Here is a 23676-nt window from a genome sequence, read left to right as displayed (position 1 = left end):
AACACAGTAAATAGTGTTGACATACATATACAGTATAGCAACACCTGAAGTTAACATAGACACACACTCACATTTAGAATAGTTTGCAATAGTTTTTAACTGTTGACTGCATTGTCAGATATGTGTTGCTGTGCAGAAACACACGTAGACAGCATCTCCTCGAGTCCTCTCTCTCTCTTTCGCTTACACACATACACGCACACGCACACGCATGCACACACACTCACCCATGACCCTTTGACCTCCTGGTAAATGTCACTGAACTCCAGTGTATCGCCCATGGCAGCTATTCCTCTGGTCCTCAGGAGCCACTGTTGAGTTTACTTATTTATTTATTTTTATTTTTACAGGGACAGTGCACATTAATCAACGTTTCAGTAAAAGTGCCGGTTTATTTTCAACCGCAGTCCCTGGGCAGGTTATTAAAAACAATTACAATATAGACAATAGCAACATAGAACAAGCAAGACATAGCAACATAGGACAAGCAAGACGTAGCATACAGACAGAGCAACATAGAACAAAAAGCAGCAAGACAAAATTCATAAAAGCAACAAAGTGTTTCCACACCTCACAAGTTACAGACAACAGACATGGAAAGCGGCAACACACAGCTAGGGACCATGTTCACAAATCTGATTGACCTTTAGCCATGTCTTCAAGCATTTTGTGAAAGTGTGATATGTGGTGCAGTTATGTGTGTCTGATGGCAGTGTATTCCAGACATGGGAAGCTCTCACAGAGAAAGCGGATTTACTAAAGGTGCTTTTCCTTAGGGGAACTATACAGTCACCTCTCATGGCAGACCTTGTGGATCTGCTGCCATATGTTTGGGTTTTCTGTTTAGCAAAAATACTGAGTGGAGGGGGAGCCAAGCCATTTAGGATCTTGAATACAAGACATGCATCGGTGTATTGCACAAGATTTTCCCAACTCAGGAGCTCATGCTTTCTGAGGATGTGACAGTGATGATGGCTATTGGGCTTCCTATCAAGCACTTTGAGAGCCTGTTTGTAGACAGACTGAATAGGTCTTACTGTTGTACAGCAAGCTTGGGCCCAACTAGTCAAGCAGTATGTTAAGTGGGGGAGTATCATAGATTTGAAATACAGTTTTGCTACCTCTGTAGTCAAACAATTTCGTATAAATCGGAAATTAGCTAGGTTGAATTTGGTTATTTGAATTACCTTTTTCACATGCTTTTTAAAAGAGAGGTTGGAATCAAGTATGATGCCAAGGTACTTAAAATCAGATACCACCTGGAGCTTCTCCCCTGACACATAGACATCTGGCTCAGTAGCATCTGTTGCCCTCTTTGTGAAGAACATGCAAACAGTTTTTTTCACATTGAGATGCAAACACGAGTCACTGAGCCACTTTGTAACCTGGACCATTACAGTAGTGAGTTCTTGTGCAGCTTGTTGTTTGCTCTTTCCATGCACATATATCACTGTATCAGCTGCATACATTTGAACTTCAGACCCAGTACAGACAGAAGGCAGATCATTAATGTACAGGCTGAACAGGAGGGGCCCCAGTATTGACCCTTGGGGCACGCCCACATCATAGCTAAGAGTGGGCGACAGCTCATTGCTCACTCTGACACACTGAGGTATGATTTCATCCATCTCAAGGCATCGGGGGAAAAGTTGAACTTGGACAATTTTGTGATGAGAATCTCATGGTTAACAGTATCAAAAGCCTTCCTTAGGTCCAGAAACACAGCCCCAACAACGCCCCCTTTGTCCATCTTGGACTTCACATTTTCCAGAAGAAAGCAGTTGGCCATTTCTGTGGAGTGTTTCGCTCTGAAGCCAAACTGCATGGAGTGTAATGTGAAGGGGCTGTTGTTGAGGTGGGCAATCAGTTGTTCTGCTACACACTTTTCAACAACCTTTGACACCACAGGTAGTATACTAATGGGCCTGTAGTTACTCACGTCAGCAGGGTCGCCTGATTTAAAGATGGCCGTTATTATGGCCGACTTCCATACCCTTGGAAACACCCCGAAACCAATAGATGTGTTGGTGACCTTAGTAATGGGGCCAATGAGTGACTCTTTGTAGTTTTTAAGAAAGGTAGAGTCCATCCCAAACACATATTTGGCTTTAGAGTTCTTTAGTGAGCTAATCACCTTGTCCACCTTTGACTCAGAAACCTCCCTTATGATGAAGACAGGTTGAGCATAATTTACTAGCACTGAGCCCAAGAAACCAGTGGAGGGGTTCTGTGTCAGTACCCTGACAGAGTCAATAAAGTAGGAATTGAAGGCTATTGCTATTTCGACTGCATCCTGTGTTAGATTGTTATTCACCATGATTTCTAGTCTTTTTGCAGTGTTACTATGGTCTTTCCCTGTTAACTTTTTTAGATTCTCCCAGATCAGTTTAGAATTTCCCTTTGCTTCACCAATTATGTTAATAAAAAAGTTTGCCTTGGCCTGTCTGATTTCTTTCATCACCTTATTTCTCAACATGGTAAACCTACGTCTGTCATGCTCTAATTTGGATCTTAAGGCTATTTTTAGATAATAATCTCGTTCTTTCATCAATTTCCAGATTTCTCCATTTAGCCAAGGAAGAGTGCTCTTTTGGCCAGGTTTGGATTTGATTTTCTTTAGGAAACCATTTATTGTAGTCTGGATTGTGGATAGAAAAACTTGACTATCAGCTTCCACATCTGTATAGGACAAGAGATCATTCCAGTTAATTCCCTTAATTGCGTTTTCAAAATAGCTTAATTCACTCTTAGGTATTCTTAGTTGATCAGGCTTTCTAACAGTAGAGAGGTTAAACCTGCTCTTAGACAGCTTTCTGGCTATAAGTGTCAGATTATGATCAGATAGCCCAGTAACCATATTGAATGATTTAGTCACTCTCTCTGGTTTATTACTGAACACCAAATCAATCTGTGTTTTAAAGCAACAAGTCACCCTGGTTGGCCCTTTAACTAGCTGTGTAAGGTCAAAGGTATTAGTGATCCGTTTGAGGGTTTTCCTACAACACTTGTCTTTATAATTAATGTTAAAATCTCCCATTAAGATGACCTCTTTCCCAAAATCACATTCCCTAAGCATGTTATTAAACTGATCAAAAAACACACTTTTGGTGGACTGTATCTCTAATACCACACACAGAGAGTCTGCCTTCATTATACTAGTCCTATAGCTCAATTGATAAAGCATGGGGCTTGCAATGCCAGGACGGTGGGCACGATTTCCCGGGATCACTCATAAATAAAGTGTATGCACAAAACTGTAATTTGCCTTGAAAAAAAGCATCTGCTAAATGGCATATATAATTATTATAACATTATTACCGTATCTACCGTACTGAATTATCTATAGTATAAACTAACTACAAACTCATAGAAATATATATCTTTCTATCTCTTTATATACATTTGTAAAAAATATATATTGTTTCAATGATTTACATTTTATGTGCAGGAAGTGGCCTAAATCTTGAATTAAATACATCTAAATGATTTATATGGAAGCCTGTATGAACTGCATCTCTCAACAACTTAATACAGTAGGCCTTGCAGTGAAAATTATAACAACCAACCAAACTTGCTTGTTATGTGTTGCTGTCAGCTGTCAAGCAAATTGGGACTTAGACATGTAAATAACCCTTATGACATGTAAAAACTCTTACGCAATATAGTACAGCATGCTATAATGGTGCTATTATTATGTTAGTGTTTACCGATTATAGTTGATCTGTGGAATAACGTCATGTTTACATTACTAACCGTTGTGTTGTAGCTGTCAACTTGCAATGTTGTGCGTGGGGAGAAAGTCAAGTCTTTGCGTCGTGTGCGTTGAAAGTGACGTAATCACGGTTTGTATGTGTTACGTTTGACGTTTTTTTTGCGTTTCGATTGTTTTCTTCATGATAATTTACACATTGATCATCAGACCAAAACCGAAGGGGAAAGACATCGAACAGAATTGCAAACAAGTATGTTATAAAACTATATCAGTGGTTTGATAAAACGTTTTTGCACACAATGAGTTGCACAAGTGCAAGAAACCTATGAAAACGCGCAGAATTGGTCATATGATAGCAATACATACGAAATGCTAACAACACTTTGCATTGGTGGCGAAATATCGCCTAAATTGCCTGTTATGCAGCTAATGTTTGCATTACGGCAGATAGCCTAGTGGTTAGAGTGTTGGACTAACAAGGCAGTTAACCCACATTGTAATGTTTTAGTGTTTCCTCTCCTGTTTCGTATTGCTTTGTGAATTGTTTTAATCCAATCCAATTGTTTTCCTTCCTGTATCTCATAGTGTTATATGATCTACAGTAGCATTCCTAATCCCACTGTACTCACACACTCTCTCTCTCAGGTATCAGTCGTTTGCAGCGGTGTGAGAGAGCTGCACAGCATGGGTTAAACCCCCCTCAGGAGATCAGATATATGCTGTTTAGCGCAGACACAGACTACACACACACTATGATCAGAATAGTACACACACAACGCACAAGCAGATGCACACAGACATACAAATGCATGTACATTCTTAGACAAAATGGTTCCAAAAAGGTTATTTGGCTGTCCCCATAGGATAATCCTTTTGGGTTCTAGGTAGAAGTATTTTGGGTTCCATATAGAACCCTCTGTGGATTTTTTTTTTTACATGGAAACCAAAATAGTTCTACCTGGAACCAAAAAGGGTTCTTCAAAGGGTTCTCCTATGGGGACAGCCGAAGAACCCTTTTAGGTTCTAGATGGCACCTTTTTTTCTAAGAGTGTACACACACCACACACACACAGTCAAAAACACACAAAAAACTCTCTCATAAACACACACACTTGATTCTGGAACATTAAAAATGTATTCCAGCCATACAGTATCATACGTAATGTTGTGCATAACAGTAATGAGAAATTATACATTTGTCATATTTTGTTGTTAAAATATTGTCTTCATACTGTTTTGTCTTTCAGCCTGTGGAGTGACTATCCATTGTGAGAAATGGAAAGAGGAGAGACAGAGAAGATAAAAGTAGAATGTCCAAAGTTCAGGTGGTTTTGCTTTTGTTCAGTTTGACTCCTAACCATCACACTACACGTTTTTATTAAAATACCCTTTTCTACCAAAATATCAGTTTTTGTTAGGTCTGTCACACACACAAACACACACCACTGCCTCTGTCACACATTGGGTACTCTTTTGAGACATTTACATAAATATTTGTATAGGTAACCTATTTCAAACTAATCAATTGAAATTGTATATGTACCAGAGTGAGGAAGAAAGAGAGAGAGAGAGGGACAGTCAGATGTTGCTATTACCTGCTTAGGTTGTGTAGAAAGTGACACATTCTATTACACAGTAACCCTTTGCCCTCAGAACAACCTCAATCGGGGCATGGACTCTACAAGGTGTCGAGAGCATTTTACGGGGATGCTGGCCCATGTTAACTCCAATGCTTCCCACAGTTGTGTCAAGTTGGCTGGATGTCGTTTTGGTGGTGGACCATTCTTGATACACACAGGAAACTGTTGAGCATGAAAAACCCAGCAACTCTAAATGGCACACATACACAATCCATGTCTCAATTGTCTCAAAGCTTAAAAATCCTTCTTTAACCTGTCTCTTTCACTTCTTCTACACTGATGAAGTGGATTTAACAAGTGACATCAATAAGGGATCATAGCTTTCACCTGGATTCACCTGGTCAGTCTGCCATGGAAAGTGCAGGTGTTCTGTTTTGTATACTCAGTGTATATGTAGCTATGTAGCCAAGTTACCTTTTCTCATTGTGTATTTTTCTATTACTTATATGTTTTTCTCTGCATTGTTGGGAAGGGCCCGTAAGTGTTAGTCTATACCTGTTGTTTACAAAGCATGTGACAAATAAAATGTGATTTGAGTTATAGCCTAGAATAAATGATGTAGGTTAATGTGTTGCATCAGACGAGCAATAGCCTACTGCTGTTAACGTGACGTCTAACAGAGCAGATAGGTGTGTGTGAGAGAAAGAGGGAGGGAAGGAGGAGGTGGGGTGCTGGCCACATATGTACCTTAAGCACATATGCGACCAGACAGGCCCCGTTCAAAACAACTGGGAACTCAAATCATGTCAGTCATCTTCAGGTCGGAAAGTCGGAACTCTAGTAAGAGTCCGATATTTCACGTCACTCATTAGCTGTTAGACGTATTCTGGTGACAGATGGGCGTTGGGGGGAGGAAGCTATCCGCTTTACCTTTAAATACACGTCCCGCCTATTTTGCTGGACGGACATTACTATTGGTCAGGGGGTAACGCGAATCGAGTGTCCTGCCGAACCCATTGAGTTGTTTAAAAGTCAATCATCCGAAAAACGACTGTCGCACAGCACGTCCATTGGTCAAGCGCTGAGCCAAGGGCAAGGTTGGGGTTCCGCCCTCCTGCAGCAAATCGCCGGTAGGCGGGTTTATAGAAGTTGCTGCAATGTGATTCGCTGTACAGCCATTTCAGTCTAAATCCCAGGTCTCTAATTGGCCTAATTTCGGCTCCTAGGATTTCTGCGACTGAAGCACTACTGTATAATTCTGTGGCCTTGCATTAAATAAAGCGACGGCTATTTAGATAGCTAAGACATAGTGGGTGGATTAAAGCGCACGACATCGGTGCTGTAATCAAATATAAAAGTAGAGGAATACGCCTCCAACAAGCCTTAGTTGTACTTGAAGAAAAATTACTGTTATTCTATGACAATGCCTTCCTTATAATTTTTTCAGGACGTAACGTTAGCTAGCTAGTGATCCAGTGGGAGAGAAATAGCCGAGCAGTTAATATAGATCGATTTCTCAATTCGTCGTAGGAATTAACGTTTTCTTTTTGTAGTTTTCTAATCCTATTTGTTTTGATATTGTGTTATTTACATACCGTTTCGGAGTTAGTTGTTAGTCAACGGAATACCGGGATATTTATTGTACTGGTAAGTCTCCCTTCATTATTAGAGCGCAAACGTCCTGTACAAACAGGATTATTAGCTAGTTACCGTTTCTGAGAATGCCATTTAGCTAGTTAGCAAATGTTAGCGTATTGAAGGCGTCGCAGCGGATCGGCCTAGAAGGGAATATTTACCTTCAATGCAGATATTTAAAAGCTCGTCAACGAGACTTTGTCTTTGTATATCAACAAACTTTGCTTTTATTTTATTTGTAAAATAATGTGAGTGGTTGACCTGCGTTGGATGCTGCGAAGATGATTCTGACATTGTATCTTCGAACCATCGATAAATGCATTTAGCACAATGTAACGGAGGATTCACGTTTATAGTACGTTATGTGGTTGCTAAGTTTATTGCATCATGTCTTGTTGAATCCCCTAGCGAACAGGTGCTGTAAATCAACGTAATTTACATGCAACAGGTGCAATTGCTCACCTGATTCTCTAGGCTCCTTTTGTAATGTCCCCAGGCGTTATTTCGGTCTCAGACTCAACATTATCGTAGTTACAGAATCAAGTCGGTCCACATATTGTGGGAATGTTTCATTCAGTGCAGTGAGAGTATGAATTGAATGGAGAGTACGCTATTATTTTTTTCTTAATTTTATTTTCACTAGTTAAGTTTCAATGTTATGTAAGCCTACTGATGTTGTGCATCCCCCTTCACTTTTTCTCCCCAATATCATCTCTCCCCCCTCTCTCCATTCCTGCCCCTCCCTTACACCATCACGCTCTCTTTCAGGGATGGACAATGCCCATACTAAGACAGTCGAGGAGGTGTTGGGGTATTTCTGTGTGAATGAGTCGACAGGCCTGGGCTGCGAACAGCTGAGGAAAAGCAAGGAGAGATGGGGCCCAAACGGTATGTCACAGTCCTAGTGAGTGACCTAAATGACACTGTTGCCTATGTAGTGCACTACTTTTTGACCAGGGCCTCTTGGACCCTGGTCAAAAATAGTGAACTATGTAGGGAATAGGTGCCATTTGGGATGCAAACCTAACCCTTGACTCCTATTTCACACTTAAATAAAAAAGCGCCAGACTCTTACTCTCAAGTATTAAATTGTTTCAATGATTATTATAAAGTTATGACACCCAAGTTAGGCCTATGTTTAGTAATGTGATGATGATATTGACAGTGATGTCTGATAATAGCAATGTTATTACCATGTTTATAACTCTCTCTCTCTCTCTCTCTCAATTTCTGAACTCCATGATGCAGAGTTACCGGCAGAAGAAGGTAAGATGTTCATTATCTCTCTCTGTTCGCGCTCTCTTTCTCTCTCCCCTGCATTTACATTCTTTCCATATCTGTGTTTCCAGGGAAGTCGCTATGGGAACTGATCCTGGAACAGTTTGAGGATCTGTTGGTTCGGATTCTTCTGCTGGCTGCCTGCATCTCCTTCGTAAGGACACACACACTAACACACACAGAAAGACAACCTAAACAAACACTATTGTAAATTCTGTAACTTTACAATAAATGGCTAAGTCTCAGCCTACCCAAAGCCATTCATACATATATTTATAGCTATTTCTATATTTTGCTCTGAGCATTCCTATTCACCCTTTATATCCTCACAATATTACCATCCCTGTCACATACTCTCTTGGCTCTTGAAAACAAGTTCCTCTTTAACCTCTCTCTTTTCTGACAGACTCTTGCCTGGTTTGAGGAAGGGGAGGGGACCATCACAGCCTTTGTGGAACCCTTCGTCATCCTCCTCATCCTCATCGCCAACGCTATCGTTGGGGTGTGGCAGGTAAAGTCACACAGTGTTTTGACATGTTGCATTAGTGTGTGTGTTCCTTCCTAAGTGTGTGTGTGTGTTCATGTATAAACAAGTTCATTAATGTGTGTGACGATGTGTGTTCATTCACGTGTGTTTTTCCAGGAGCGTAATGCTGAGAATGCGATTGAGGCGCTGAAGGAGTATGAGCCTGAGATGGGGAAGGTGTACCGACAGGACAGGAAGAGTGTCCAGAGGGTCCGGGCTAAGGACCTCGTACCTGGGGACATAGTGGAGGTGGCAGGTAGGCAGAACAACTACAAATCCCAGAGTCCTCTAGGGACCACAGTGTTCTACACTATGACTGGTAACATTGTTGAGGTACTATAGCAGGTAGGCAGACAACTACAAATCCCAGAGTCCTCTAGGGACCACAGTGTTCTACACTATAACTGATAACATTGTTGAAGTACTATAACAGTTAGGCAGAAAAATCCCACCATCCTCTAGTGTGGGCCAGGTGTTCTTTATATTAGAAGTCCTCCAATAATGGAAAGAAGAACAGCAACTCCAAAAAAACACATGTTATTGAGGTACTATAGCAGGTAAGGGAAAAAACTACAAATTCTGTAACTCCTCAAAGGTCCCTTGTGTTCTATACATTGTATCTGGGGAGTGGAGACACAGCGAAGGTGGCAGGCATGTAGGGGGAAGCAAACTACAAATCCCATTTAGCAAATCCCATACACAAAGTGTTCTATTATTGACTGAGTTAGTTGTTTAAACTTCCAAAAATAAGATGTTTAGTTAGCCTTGGAAATATTTTAATCTGTATGGGTTTGGTTTTTCCCCCCTCGCGGCATCATGGAAATCAAAGGAAGGTTTTATGGGAAATTAAGTTTTAATCAAGTTGCTGCCAGTTGATGTGATATTCGAAGAAGCCTACAATAACCAATATCACTGCATCTTGCTAAGCTCTGGGAATGTCGCCAGACGGGGTCAAATATTTTCTCAAGAAACTATTTACACATTTCTGACTAAAAAGGCAGTTTGCGGGTCAGTTTCAAATTTCTGTGTGACTTAGCGACAACACAGCTCGAAGGGTTAAGACCGCCCCAATTGTCGAATCCTCAAGGCGATCCGTTTCTATTCTTAGAGCTTCAAAGAAGTAACAGAGGAAATGGGGGTTGAGTGTGTTTTTTTTATTTGTGTGGCGATGTTTGGCTTAAAGAGCATGGGAACTTTGTGACACCAATCACAGTTTACACTGGGGGATGTGTCCCAAGTGGCACCCTATTCCCTTTTATAGTGCGCTAATATTGACCAGAGTTAGGGAATAGGGTGCTGTTTGGGATGCAACCATGGAGGATTGTAAAAAAAACTGTTTGTTTATCTCATCACATCAATGCCTGTCTATCCCTTTTAGCCAATGATCTTGCAGGGTTTGAAGTGTTTACCAATGCATTTGGTTGATTGACAGCTCATAAAAAAAAGAAGCTTTTATGTGGAAATAAGATGATAGTCTATGGGATTTAGTTTCGCTGTTCTAAGGTATTTTGGGCTGTATTTGAACAAACTTAACACAATGGTCAATCTAAGCACTAGCGGTGTCAGAAATATTTTTGCTATTTTCACAACCATAGCGCAGTTGCTGGCAAGGGCGCGAAAGGGCTGGGTTTTTGATGAATAAACACATTTTGCGTGTGTTGAGGCATGGCCCCTCACTGGCCAATCAGAACGTGCTCGATGGCTAAATATATTGTTGCTTCAAGTTGTGTATTTATGGTCTTTTATGTATTGCCTTGGAATCAACTCCAATTCCAATGGTAGTCCGTTATAGTTTGTTAAACAGCTTACAGAAACAAAATAACAAAATGTAGACCTGTTCCGTCTTTGCTAAATACAGTATGTTAACTTGAACCTGTTTGCAGTCCACATTGTTCTAAGTAATTGCATGTCTTCAATGTGAAAAGATATACATAGAATTCACACTGAAATAGGGGCTAGGCCTACTGTAAGTTGCATTATGGCTGAGCTTGAACATGCTAAATGTTGTCAATAAGCAAGATTACATTCATTATTGATAAGGCCTAAAAAGAGACTGAATAATTCTAAACAAAGCGAAACAACTTGTTTTTAAGTAGGCTATGTCTAAATACAGTAGCTGGGCAACGGTCCAATATAAAGAGAAAGGGAGAATGTCCATATGTTTAATATACATATTGGAACCATCTTACAGATTGCATTCACACTTTTCCAGAAGTTGCATTGCATGCGCGCCACAGACGTTATCACCATAAAAACAGGACAGTGAATCGTTCTAATAAGTTTGCTTGTTTTTCGTAGAATTTTTATTAAAACCCATGTTTATTTTTTTTCTACAACAAATACACGACATGACCAAAAGTATGTGTACACCTGCTCGTCGAACATCTCATTCCAAAATCATTGGAATTAATATGGAGTTGGTCCCCCCCCCCCTTTTGCTGCTATAACCGCCTCCACCCGAGTTGTTTTTATTTGTATAAATTTTTGGAACTTTTAACCCTTTTTCTCTCTAATTTTGTGATATCCAATTGGTAGTTAGTCTTGTCCCATCGCTGCAACTCTCCTATGGACTCAGGAGAGGCGATGGTCAAGAGCCATGCGTTCTCCGAAACACGACCCTGCCAAGCCGCACTGCTTCTTGACACGCTGCTCGTTTAACCTGGAAACCAGCCGCACCAATGTGTCGGAGGAAACACCATACATCTGGCGACTGAAGTCATCTTGCAGGCTCCCGGCCGGCCACAAAGAGTCGCTAGAGCGTGATGGGACAAGGATATCCCGGCTGGCCAAAATCTCCCCTAACCCGGACGACGCTGGGCCAATTGTGCGCCGCCTCATGGGTTTCCTGATCACGGCCAGCTGTGACACAGCCTTAGACAGCTGCGCCACTCGGGAGGCTCCGTTCTGTGAGTTTGTGTGGCCTACCGCTTTGCGGCTGAGCCGTTTCTGCTCCTAGACGTTTCCACTTCACAATAACAGCATTTACAGTGGCCCGGGGCAGCTCTAGCAGAGCAGAAATTTGACAAACTGATTTGTTGGAAAGGTGGCATCCTATGACTGTGCCACTTTGAAAGTCATTGAGCACTTCAGTACGGGTCATTCCACTGCCAATGTTTGTCTATAGAGATTGCATGGCAGTGTGCTGGATTTTATACACCTGTCAGCAATGGGTGAAGCTGAAATGACCGAATCCACTAATTTGAAGAGGTGTTCACATACTTCTGGCCATGTCGTGTTTATCCTCAGCTATGTAAGACTTGAACTTGACTTGAAAAACCGTCACCATCACCTCCGCCCCGTTTTCCCCCAGTGGGTGATAAAGTCCCAGCAGACATCCGGCTGACCTCCATCCGCTCCACCACGCTGCGAGTGGACCAGTCCATCCTGACGGGGGAGTCAGTGTCCGTGATCAAACACACAGACCCAGTGCCTGACCCGCGAGCCGTCAACCAGGACAAGAAAAACATGCTGTTCTCTGTAAGTGTGTGTGGTGGAGGAGGGTGGGTGTATTTTAGGGGGTCATTATCTGATTCAGAAATAGACCAGCACATTTGTTTGTTTGTGTGTGTGTGGTTTATTGATCTAATGGGAGATATGGTGTGAGAGAGGAACCAGAACACACGACTGTGTGTGTGTGTGCATTGTAATGCTTTGATGTGAGTGTCAAAGGTGTGACTCAACCGTTTGTTGAATAAAACATCACTCGCATTGTTTGCACAGGACACACACACACACACACACACACGTAATATACTGTGTGATATAATCTACTTAACAGTTCTAAAGAGTCAGGTGAACGAGCTACGAGGCCACTGTATTCCAGGTTAATATACTGATAGTGGAGCAATCCAACGGAGATCATCTGTATTGGTACTAGAGCTACACCCATATACTGGAACTGAGACTGTTCTGTATATCACTAAGAGATACCGTATGTGTGGGATGCATGTCGTTGATCCCCACGCCACCTACATAGTCAAAAACACAATTCATGATTTCTAATATCTGCCCTATGTTTTAAACGTCTTTGACAAAACTTTGGAAATACAGTATGTATTTCTGGTTGAAAAGATGTCTTTCTGGTCTTGTGCTGAGTGGGTAATACATACATACATAATTTTCCCCTGAATCTTTTTTGATGTTATTGCCGTGTCTTTGATCTGGAAATGAGCTGTGAGCACAATGCCAATGTATGCTGCTTTACAGATCAAACTCATGTTGTAGAGAGTACCAACACGGGGCTTTGTCAACCAACACGGAGCTTTGTATCATTGTTCTTCCAGGGCACCAACATTGCGGCGGGCAGGGCTATAGGTGTGGTGGTAGCTACTGGGGTGCAGACTGAGATCGGGAAGATTCGTGATGAGATGGCTGCAACAGACCCAGAGAGGACACCGCTGCAGCAGAAACTGGACCAGTTTGGGGAACAGCTGTCCAAGGTACAAGGACTTTTCTTCTCTTCTCTTGCTCTTTCTTTCCCTCATTCTTTTTATTTCATCTGTCAGCCTTATTGTGAGTGGCAGTGTTGTGATAACAGGCTCCCTCCCTCTAGGTGATCACAGTGATCTGCGTGGCAGTGTGGGGTATCAACGTAGGCCATTTCAATGACCCGGTCCACGGTGGCAGCTGGCTCAGAGGGGCCGTCTACTACTTCAAGATCGCGGTGGCACTGGCTGTAGCTGCCATCCCTGAGGGTACGTGGTGGGACCAACCACCTCTCTCTCATTTCCTTCTGTCTGTCTGTCTGTAAGTAACACACAAAGTAGAGCATGATTCAATTCCATTCTATTTTGAGCAATCTAAATTCCATATGAAACCAAAATGAATTCTCTTTTGGGGCGGCAGGTAGCCTAGTGGTTAGAGCGTTGGGCCAGTAACCGAAAGGTTGCTGGATCAAATCCCTGAGCTGACAAGTTAAAATCTGCCGTTCTGCCCCTGAACAAGGCAGTTACCCCACTGTTCCCCGGTAGGCCGTCATTGTAAATAAGAATTTGTTCTTAACTAACTTGCCTAGTTAAATAAAAATAGAACACAGCTCCTCTCTGTGTCCATGTAGACTAACTCGATAAATACAGTAGATTGATCAGCCAGTGTACTTTTGTTACATGACTCGGAAGAACCATTATGGAACCATATGGAACCATATATTTAACCGTCCCGTCACCCTATTCAATCTTGCCCGCCCCCCCCCCGCAGGCCTACCCGCTGTGATCACCACCTGCCTAGCTCTGGGGACCAGACGCATGGCCCGGAAGAACGCCATCGTTCGCAGTCTGCCCTCTGTGGAGACCTTGGGCTGCACCTCCGTCATCTGCTCCGATAAGACTGGCACCCTCACCACCAATCAGATGTCTGTCCACCGGGTGAGAGAGGGAGGGAGGGAGGGGGAAAATGGAGATAGGAGCTGACCTGAAAGTGGAATGGTTTGGCATGTTGATTGACAGACTCAGCCTGATGCTGACCTAACCTTACTGATTGTGACATTGAGTGTATTTTCTAACCCTGTGTGTGTGTGTAGATATTTGTTGTGGACAGTGTGTCAGGGGAGCGATGCGCCCTGAGTGAGTTTTCGGTGACCGGATCTACTTACGCCCCGGAAGGGGAAGTGTGAGTGCCTTTAACCTTTAACCCTTAACTGATGATTGCCACGTTCAAAACAACTGGGAACTTGGAAATATCCGACTTCAGTCTGTTCAAGACAACTGGGAACGACTGGGGAAAAATAGCTTTGAATGGTCATCCGAAATGAAATTCCATGTCAGAAACTCGGGCATCTTTCTAGAGCTCCAACATTCCGACCTGAAGATCAGGGACATCATGATTTGACCTCGTTTTTTGGGCAGTTCCCAGTTGTCTTGAAAGCACTAGATGTCATGACGATTCACTCATCCCCAATTTTGCTATGGCTGTCTGAGTGGTGAGGGGAAAAATGAAAACTAGCTGTTATTGGCAGAGGGGTTTGGAACTCTTTCTTAATGGTGTATTAACTAACGTCACCAGGCAGGCCAAAACTCCTTCCCACCAAAACAGGCTGAAATTTCAGGCAGTCTTGTCAAACTGATGATCATTGATCATGATCATTTTTCATAAATTCATATATTTTTTTATTATATATTTTTTTTATTCCAACCTCAGTGTGGATATATATATATATATATATAACACAGACAAATCATGTTTCTGACTGCACTGGACCTTTAAGATGCTGCGAAATGTTATCGGTTTAATATTTGGTTCCCTTCCTCCGCTACTTACTTTCTTTCTCTGGTCTCGTTCTCCCTCTCTTCTGGCTTTCCACGATCCCTTACTTATTTCCCTTTCTCTCTTACCCTATCATCTTCCATATCCACCCTTCTGTCTCTTCCCTAATTTTCTCCCTCTATTTATTTCTCTTGTCCTTCTCTCTCTCCCCCAGGTATAAGGATGAGACGGTGGTGAAGTGTAGTCAGTATGAGGGCCTGGTGGAGATGGCCTCTATCTGTGCTCTGTGTAACGACTCCTCTCTGGACTACAACGAGGTGAGAACAGCTCCAGCCTACTTTGCACACCATAACACACCAATTTAAATGGATCTTACTGTAGCCACTGCACTACACACGATAACACACTTAATTGTAACTTTTATTTAACTAGGCAAGTCAGTTAAGAACAAATTCTTATTTACAATGACGGTCTACCGGGGAACCGTGGGTTAACTGCCTTGTTCAGGGGCAGATTGACAGATTTTTAACTTGTCAGCTCAGGGATTCGATCCAGCAACCTTTCGGTTACTGGCCCAACGCTCTAACCACTAGGCTATCTGCCGCACCAACCATAAGCACTGCACGACACACCACTCCATGGACAGACACTTCCTAATTCTGGTCCTGGAGAGCTACTTTTGTTCCAGTCCAGTAGCATCTGTTTGAAATAATACATTCAAATAATGTCATTGTTGTTGACCCTTAACCTGTGGGTGTGTGTCCCAGTCTAAGGGTGTGTATGAGAAGGTAGGCGAGGCCACGGAGACGGCCCTGTGCTGTCTGGTGGAGAAGATGAACGTGTTCGACACAGACCTCAGAGGACTGTCCGCCGTCGAGAGAGCTACTGCCTGCTGCTCGGTGTGTGTGTCTAATATAACAAAAACGCGTGCGTGTGTACCATTGAGACGTGCTGACCTAATTTACTTCCTGGCAGAGTGATTGAATGATACATCTCCTCTCTCCCTCTATCCTTCTCTCCATCAGGTGATAAAACAGTTGATGAGGAAGGAGTTGACGTTGGAGTTCTCCCGTGACAGGAAGTCCATGTCAGTGTTCTGTTCTCCCAACAAACTCAGCCGCTCTGCCTCCGGGGCCAAGATGTTTGTCAAGGTCAGCTGTGTCTCTCTCTGTCTCTGTCTCTCACTCCTACTTATCCACTTCTCTGTCCCCCCCCTTTCTCTCTCTGCTCTTTCTTGTCGTTTCTATTCCTTACGTGCTTCTTTCTTCTGAGCTCTTTCTCTTACTCTCTGTCCACCATCTCCTCACTTTGTACCGACTTGTTTTCTCTCTCCCAGGGAGCTCCGGAGAGCGTGCTGGAGCGCTGCCGTTGGATCCGGGTGAACGGGGGCGCTCGGGTGCCCATGACGCCCGCGGGGCGGGATCAGCTCCAGGGGACCGTCAGGGAGTGGGCCACGGGGCGGGACACCCTCCGATGCCTCGCCATGGCGACCCGGGACTCTCCCCCCGAGATACGCTCTCTCAACTTGGAGAACTCGGCCACCTTCGCTGACTACGAGGTGATTGTTAACTCATTTTATGTATCCTTTGTGTTATTATGCACTTTTATTAATCTCTGGTATTGCTTTTTGGTTGCCTATTTATCTCTTATTTTATAGCTTTTTGACTGTAAAGTGTTGCGATTTTTTAAGGCACTTCAAATACAGTTTTATTTGATTAGTGTTAAATAAACAACAATGCTCCCCCAGTCGGACCTGACCTTCGTGGGCTGCGTGGGGATGCTGGACCCCCCCAGGAAAGAAGTACTTGGTGCGGTCCGCATGTGTAGGCAGGCTGGCATCCGCGTCATCATGATCACAGGTAAGACACGCCTTGCCCTCACTCCCTCTGTTTGTTGTGTTGTCATACATGCTCGTTGGAGACCCAAGACACATTATCCAAGGGGATTCAACAAAGTTAACTGAACAGAATTTCTAGCCTCACACTCATCTACCTTAAAATGATATTATAATGTGAAAGGCTTGGACGATACCAGTATCGCAAATTTTTTTTTTCAATGACAAAAATGAAAACACGATGCAGACAACTCTTTTGTCCTTTAAAAAATTGCTGTATTTCAAATATTGTGTGCTTTAGCTTGGAAAATTAAATAAATGTGACATTAGAGCTTTTTTCCTCAAGAAGTTAAATCCACTTTGTTTTGTTTACTTGCCACGATACTAACGAGTATCCTGATACTGGTGTCGGCCCGGCCCTAATAACGCGATTTCAAACCGTTTTGCCTGCTGGGTGTCATCTCTCCATCTAACCTCTTACTTCACGCCCCCCCCCCCCCCCAGGTGACAACAAGGGCACGGCCATGTCCATCTGTCGTCGCGTGGGCATCATCACGGAGGAGGAGGAGGAGGTGGGCAGGGATGACCCGTTCTCAGGGGGCCTGACGGGGAGGGAGTTTGACGAGCTGCCCCCCCACCTCCAGAGGCAGGCCTGTCGTACCGGACGCTGCTTTGCCCGTGTGGAACCCACACACAAGAGCCGCATCGTGGAGTACCTGCAGAGCCTCGATGACATCACAGCCATGGTGAGGTGGTGTGAGTGTGTGTATCTCTCTCTGTTGGCAGCAGTGTCCCTGTCTAAAGCTCTACTCTGTGACCCTTAAAAAAATAAAAAAGTACTGTTCAATTGAGTGACGGACCTGTTGTCACCGGTAACATTCTTCCTCTGCATTGAGAAGGCATGTTTGCATTGTCTGGGGCCTTTCATGCGTTTCTTCCCTGTTTTGACTCACTGCCTGTTCTTGCTCGCTCCCATCCCTTCATCCCTCTCTCCCCCAGACTGGTGATGGAGTGAATGATGCGCCAGCCCTGAAGAAGGCAGAGATCGGGATCGCCATGGGTTCAGGCACGGCTGTGGCCAAGTCCGCCTCGGAGATGATCTTAGCTGATGATAACTTCTCTACCATCGTAGCGGCTGTAGAAGAGGGCAGAGCCATCTACAACAACATGAAGCAGTTCATACGATACCTCATCTCTTCCAACATAGGAGAGGTTGTCTGGTGAGGATAGGGGGACGAGAGGGATTGGAGGAGAGGAAGGGGAGAGCCATCTATAACAAAATGAAACAGTTTAAAGGATACTTCATAGGAGAGGGGGAGGGTGAGGGGAATGGAGTGGTACTGGAGGGATGGGTTGGAGGATGGAAACGGGGGAGGAAGAGAGCGTGGTGGGTTACTGTTTTAAATAAAGGGGAAGGATAACAGAACGGAGGTGCACATTTAGAAGAGGAGTACGCTTTAGGTCAGGTGACAATAGAGAGAAGGACAATTTAAAAAGGAGAGATGGCTGAAGGGATTAACTTGAAGGATAACAGTAGTCTGGGACAGTGAGAGTGGATTTCTGAATTATTATGTTGTATCCCTCCCTCCCTCTCTCACCATCCCAACCCCTCTCCCCCTCCTTCTCTCCCCTCCAGTATTTTCATGACGGCTGCTCTGGGCATGCCCGAGGCCCTGATCCCGGTCCAGTTGCTGTGGGTCAACCTGGTGACAGACGGCTTCCCGGCCACCGCCCTGGGCTTCAATCCCCCTGACCTGGACATCATGTCCCGCCCCCCACGCTCCCCCAAGGAGCCTCTCATCTCCAGATGGCTCTTCTGCAGATACCTCATTGTCGGATGTGAGTATATCTGTTTCTATATCTATGGCAGATACCGCATCGTAAGGTTATAGATTATGAACAGACAGGGTTATTGTATTTTGAACTTGTATACTTTGCAGATGTAGCCTCATAAGCACTTTGTGACAAATGTATTTGTAAAAAGCTCTATACTAAAAACATTTGTGGATGATTGATTTACATCACAATATCAGCTGTGATTCGAGAATATACACATCTAACCTTTGACCTTTCTCTCAGGCTACGTCGGAGCAGCTACAGTAGGAGCTGCAGCCTGGTGGTTCATGGCAGCACACGATGGACCCAAACTCTCCTTCTACCAACTGGTAAGAACACATCCCTCTCTTCTCTTACTTTACTGTGTCTAACCTCTCACTCCCTCCCCATCTCGCTCTTTCTCTCTCCTCTCAGTCCCACTATCTCCAGTGCGGTGAAGGCCACGGAGAGTTTGCGGGGGTGCAGTGCTCGGTGTTTGAGTCGCCCTACCCCATGACCATGGCCCTGTCCGTGCTCGTTACCATAGAGATGTGCAACGCCCTCAACAGGTACGCTAATCAAACAACAACTCCCATAATCCCGTGCGGGACTTGGCGTCAGTCATAGAGATCACTATCTATGACACGACACAGAACGGGTTTAGTTCTCGTGCGATAACATTTCTATTTGTTAGTCACAGTACATTCTACATATGAATATCGACTGTACATTTCGTTCAGTTCTATGGCATGTGTTGTCCACCTGTTGCTCTTTTCAATCATCAGACATAGATGTTTATAAGTCATATTAAACACTTTCTTTATGATCATGATATGCATGATATTTCAGTAGAGTACAGATTTATATTAGAGATTATTTAGTAGAAGTATGGATATTTTACTGACTTTGTATTGATATTCCAGAGTTCTGTTGTGTTTAGTATCAATATTTTATTGTCATCTTTTGAGCTTGTTCTGGTCCATTTCTGAGCTCTGCTGTGTGTCCTCGTCCTCAGTCTGTCAGAAAACCAGTCCCTGCTGAAGATGCCTCCTTGGTCCAACCCCTGGCTGGTGGGGGCTATCTGTCTCTCCATGGCGCTCCACTTCCTCATCCTCTACGTTGACCCCCTGCCTGTAAGTATGTGTGTGTGTGAGCGCATCTGGCATAATTTTGTCAACAACAATAAAATATTAGTCAAACACCTATTTTTCAGTGGCAATTGACGAGAATATAACAGCCTAAATAGACTCAGAAAAAAACTAACTAAATGAAAAATGATTTTTCATTTCAGTTGACTAAAACGAGAGAAATTATCGCAGTGACTAAAATCTGACTACTAAATGGACTGGACAATAATTTTGGGAGAGATTGAGAGCTTTTCAGTGATGTGCACAATTAATATTAGCAGCACAGATGCGCAGCGGAGTTCTGTTCAGTAGTAGGAAGGATGCCCCACACAGCCTACATCCACTGGTGAGCTGCGGGGGAGCAAGCGATGAGTGTGGGCAGACGGGCTCTGCTCCCCCTCCGATTATACACATCGCGCTGACGACTCATGCTTCCTCGTAGCTAACCAGTCACCACCAGCCTTCTAGTTAGTTACCCTTTGCCTGGTTAAGAAACACAAGCTCCTTTTACGAAATTAAAAACAATAACAGCATTGACTTTAATAGTAAAACAACAGCCTAGCTATGTTTTTCACTCCCTTGAGTAGGCTATAGAAAAGTATGTTTTTTGTAGTCTCGCTCAACACTCCCACTTTTCCCACTGAATTTAATATATAGGTTCTGCAACCAACGTAGCCAAGCCTCCCTCTTTTCCACAGAGAATGGCTTGATTTTCTATCCCTTATGCTACCGTTCAAAAGACATGACCCATAAAATATATATTTTCTTTCCGTCATGCATAGGCAGGCTGCGTTTTTACATTCATAAAGCATATCGCGGGCCGTTCTAAAACTAGTTGGGTAGCCCAGCCCTAGTAGTGCTACCCAGTCAGATATAGCTGACTCGACTTCAGCCATAGGGACTCGTGAATCGAACTCGAGCACAAGGGACTTGGGAATCGATTCTTATTTTTGGAAGAATAGGATCTGATGCAGAACAATATGTTGGTAAGACAAGGCTATGCATGTTTGTGCACATGGAAGTAAGTGATCTATGTTTACTATAGGTTGTGGCGATACAAATGTGATGTGACTAAAATGAAAGGGCATTTAGTTGACTAAAATGGCCCGTTTTCATTATTTTGACAAACTAAACTAAATCATTATTCAAATGTCAAAAATGGGACTAAATCTAAAAAAGTGGCTGAATTACCACTGCTGCACAGGGAATTGTGTGTGTGTGTTACATTACATTGTGCTCTCTATCTCATTGTCTAACCACCCCCCTCCCCTTTTCTCCCATCCAGGTGGTGTTCCAGATCCGCCCCCTGTCGTGGCCACAGTGGGTTGTGGTCCTCAAGATGTCGCTTCCAGTCATCTTCATGGACGAGGCACTCAAGTTCCTGGCCCGGAACTGGATCGAGCCGGGTACCGACGTGGAGCGCCAGGAGGAGGAGCGGGAGCGCCGGCGGAGGGGTCAAGGGTCAGGGGGCATGACTGCCGCTGTGAGCAGGGTGTTCAAGGGCGTGTCCTGGTCGTTCGTTTTAATGTCGTTCCCCCTATTGATCTGGATCTACAGCCTGGACTCTGATATTACTAACATGTTCTATGAGTGAAGGGGGGGGAAGGGGGAGGGAGGGGGTTGGGTTATGAATGAAAGCGAAGGAACTATAACATAAATAGGGGAGCAAGTTGAGGAGAAATGGAGGTGAAGATGGAGTGCAGGGAAAGAAAAATAACATTTTGTTTTTTAGTGGGATAAAGCCAGGGATGGAGGCATGAAAGGTGAACAATCTGAGACGGTGAGAGAAAGAGAGGGATAGTGAAGAGGAGAGCACTGATCCATCCTAGCTCAGCACTCTGACTTTTTGAATATGGGCCCTGACCGTAAGTGAGGGATTTTCCGAAACTCAAGGTCCTATTCAATCAAGCCTGGTTTAGCAAGTTACCTGAATAAGTCTTGAAAATATCACTCCTCTTGTGCAGAAAGAATGCACGTTTAGGTTCACGTAGCCCCTTGACAACATAATTTTTTACAATGTGAGACAAACCAGAAAAGAAACGCAACTTTGTAGTTGATTCAAACAAGCTTTCTGACCGCTCAGAATGAGTATTTATTTTCTTCTCCAATTTATCTTCTCCCCTGAAAGCTGGTTAGCGGATTTGGTTGACTATGGCTGTTGCTTGTGTCTTGAACTCTCCTGGGTATGTATTCCATTTGAAAGGGAAAATACTGTCTATAGATGATTTATAACAGAGTACTTTATACATTTCATTCCAGTTTCCCTACCTGTAAGGTGACCGGTTGGAAGGTAAGAGAGAAAGTGAGGGAGAAAGAAGCTTCTTCAGTCCAGTCTAGGGAATGGAGGGATGACTAGATGAAAAGGGAGAGATCTTTCAGCATCAGTCAGACTGGCCACACCGACACTCCAGCCAGCTTCAGAAATCAATCAATTAATATTTGATTTAATTTGGATGTCATCAAACTGTCTAGGGAAGAGGACAGCAGAATATTTCTTCTTTAATGTATTTCTTAGGGTTATGGGCTGGCAGAGCTGAATTTTGAAAAGTTAAAGATTTTACGTTCGTTTTCACTGCATTATTCATATTTATTAATACATCACGACACTGAATTATATGTTTTCTTTTCTTTCTGTTGGATATTTTTCTATGCCTAACTTCTTTGCTGCAGAATGGATGTTGCCTCCATGTATGGTTCTGATAAAGGTTGGCTACTCTTTATGACATCATACCCTTTGTCTCCTTATCATCATGCATGTTTGAGATGGACTACAGGTGCACTGCAGTTGGACTGCTCAGAATCACTGATCTCCAAATCACCTTGCTTTCTAAATAACTACTCATTATGTGATCAAGATTAGCGATTCTGCGCTGTGCCTTGCTCAAACTCATCCTTCTCAAACACACTGACTGTTGGTCTATACTAGAACTGTCCAGGTTAGGTGCAGGCTTGGCATCTTTTTGCGTGACCAGATTCGTTCTGATGTCCTACACATGATTTCAGCTTGGACCTGCATCCTTAAAGTTACGACGTCACAATCCTCACGTAGGCCTAGAAGCAGTAGACTTGCCTCTCCGGAGGGCTCCAGCATCTCTGACATTGAATTGTGTAATCGTGACGACTCATTGTTGTCAGGCTGAGAAATTGCATCATATTTTAGCTAGGCTACTCTACCGTTCTACTAGTTGGCTGTGTGTTTTGATAGTCTAACAGCCACTGTGACATCACACCATGAACTAAAGGTACAGTTGTGTAGCCTGCTCATGTGGATAACACTTCCTCTGTAGTAGTGGGTTTGTTAGGGTTGGGAACACTAATTATTTGTCTTTTATTTACAACAGACCAAATTTGCTAACTTTCTAACCCCCCCCCGACATGCAACATTGTTTTTTGTTATTATTATGATTGATATAACTATTACGGTAATTCTGATTTAATTAATTGTCCTTGTGGTGTCTGTTGTACCCCTACTGTGCCTGTAAAGAATTAGGGGGTGCCATTTTATTTTCTGAATGTAGTAAAGGGTGGGGGGGAAAGTTGGGAGTTATTAAAATCATTAATAGATGTAAGAGTTAGAGGAGTGGAAAAGGGGGGATTAGGGAGGAGCAGAGGGGCCGTCTGACAGGGTGGCTTTACAAAAGAAAGAGGGATGAGGGAGAGATGCTGAGCGGTCTTTTCTTTCCATCTCTCCGTTTCTCTACTGGCGCTCTGACCGAGTGCGCTCTGTCTTCATCTGAAATCAGTAAGCAAAATAATTATACAAAATTTAACGACTTCAAAGAAATGAACATTCAGTGGAGTTATTTGAAAAACTAAAAATATCTTTTTTGAGGCTAAATTAAGGTGGGAATGTATTTAGTTTATTGTAAATCGTACCATTTGCTGTCTGTCACACTACTGTTATTTCATTTATGGAAGATGGGAAATGCTTTATGGGATGAAAACAACAATAAAATGGTTAATTTAAA

At 43.3% G+C, this 23676-nt stretch overlaps 2 protein-coding genes across 9 annotated transcripts in view; one reads left to right on the top strand and one right to left on the bottom strand.

Moving 5' to 3' along the window:
• The window catches only part of ssrp1b (structure specific recognition protein 1b), a 27189-nt gene extending 19687 nt beyond the window's left edge, over positions 1 to 7502 (bottom strand). For 3 of the 5 annotated variants that reach the window (XR_011675668.1, XM_071407263.1, XM_071407266.1), the window contains exons 1-2: positions 3754 to 3826; positions 228 to 311 (exon numbers count right to left, since the gene is read on the bottom strand). Coding sequence is in view for 4 of the 5 variants with exons in the window: in XM_071407263.1 (XP_071263364.1) it covers positions 228 to 281 (54 nt within the window). In the remaining variant the exon portion in view is untranslated. Of the gene's footprint in view, positions 1 to 227; positions 312 to 3707; positions 3827 to 7389 lie in introns of those variants that run through there. The other 2 variants (XM_071407265.1, XM_071407264.1) reach the window with 2 other exon arrangements.
• Positions 3854 to 23676, top strand: LOC139579046 (sarcoplasmic/endoplasmic reticulum calcium ATPase 2-like). 4 transcript variants are annotated; one of them, XM_071407260.1, is made up of 24 exons: positions 3854 to 3962; positions 4960 to 5037; positions 7696 to 7815; positions 8176 to 8193; positions 8277 to 8359; positions 8612 to 8716; positions 8849 to 8987; positions 12042 to 12208; positions 13015 to 13170; positions 13284 to 13425; positions 13928 to 14094; positions 14250 to 14338; positions 15147 to 15249; positions 15700 to 15831; positions 15958 to 16083; positions 16269 to 16490; positions 16680 to 16791; positions 17271 to 17512; positions 17766 to 17986; positions 18403 to 18605; positions 18846 to 18931; positions 19017 to 19150; positions 19597 to 19714; positions 20994 to 23676. In XM_071407260.1, exons 3-24 carry the CDS (start codon positions 7698 to 7700, stop codon positions 21300 to 21302), a joined length of 3192 nt encoding a protein of 1063 aa, XP_071263361.1. In that variant the 5' UTR covers positions 3854 to 3962; positions 4960 to 5037; positions 7696 to 7697; the 3' UTR covers positions 21303 to 23676. The 4 variants fall into 4 exon arrangements, with proteins under 4 accessions (XP_071263361.1, XP_071263362.1, XP_071263360.1 ...); XM_071407261.1 differs by lacking the exon at positions 3854 to 3962 and having other exon boundaries at positions 4631 to 5037; XM_071407259.1 differs by lacking the exons at positions 3854 to 3962; positions 4960 to 5037 and adding an exon at positions 6535 to 6939.

Source organism: Salvelinus alpinus, chromosome 6 (genome assembly GCF_045679555.1).
Source record: "Salvelinus alpinus chromosome 6, SLU_Salpinus.1, whole genome shotgun sequence".
Classification (NCBI taxonomy): Eukaryota; Metazoa; Chordata; class Actinopteri; order Salmoniformes; family Salmonidae; genus Salvelinus; species Salvelinus alpinus.
Note: the sequence above shows the minus strand (reverse complement) of the source record. Positions and strands in the feature narration are given on the sequence as shown.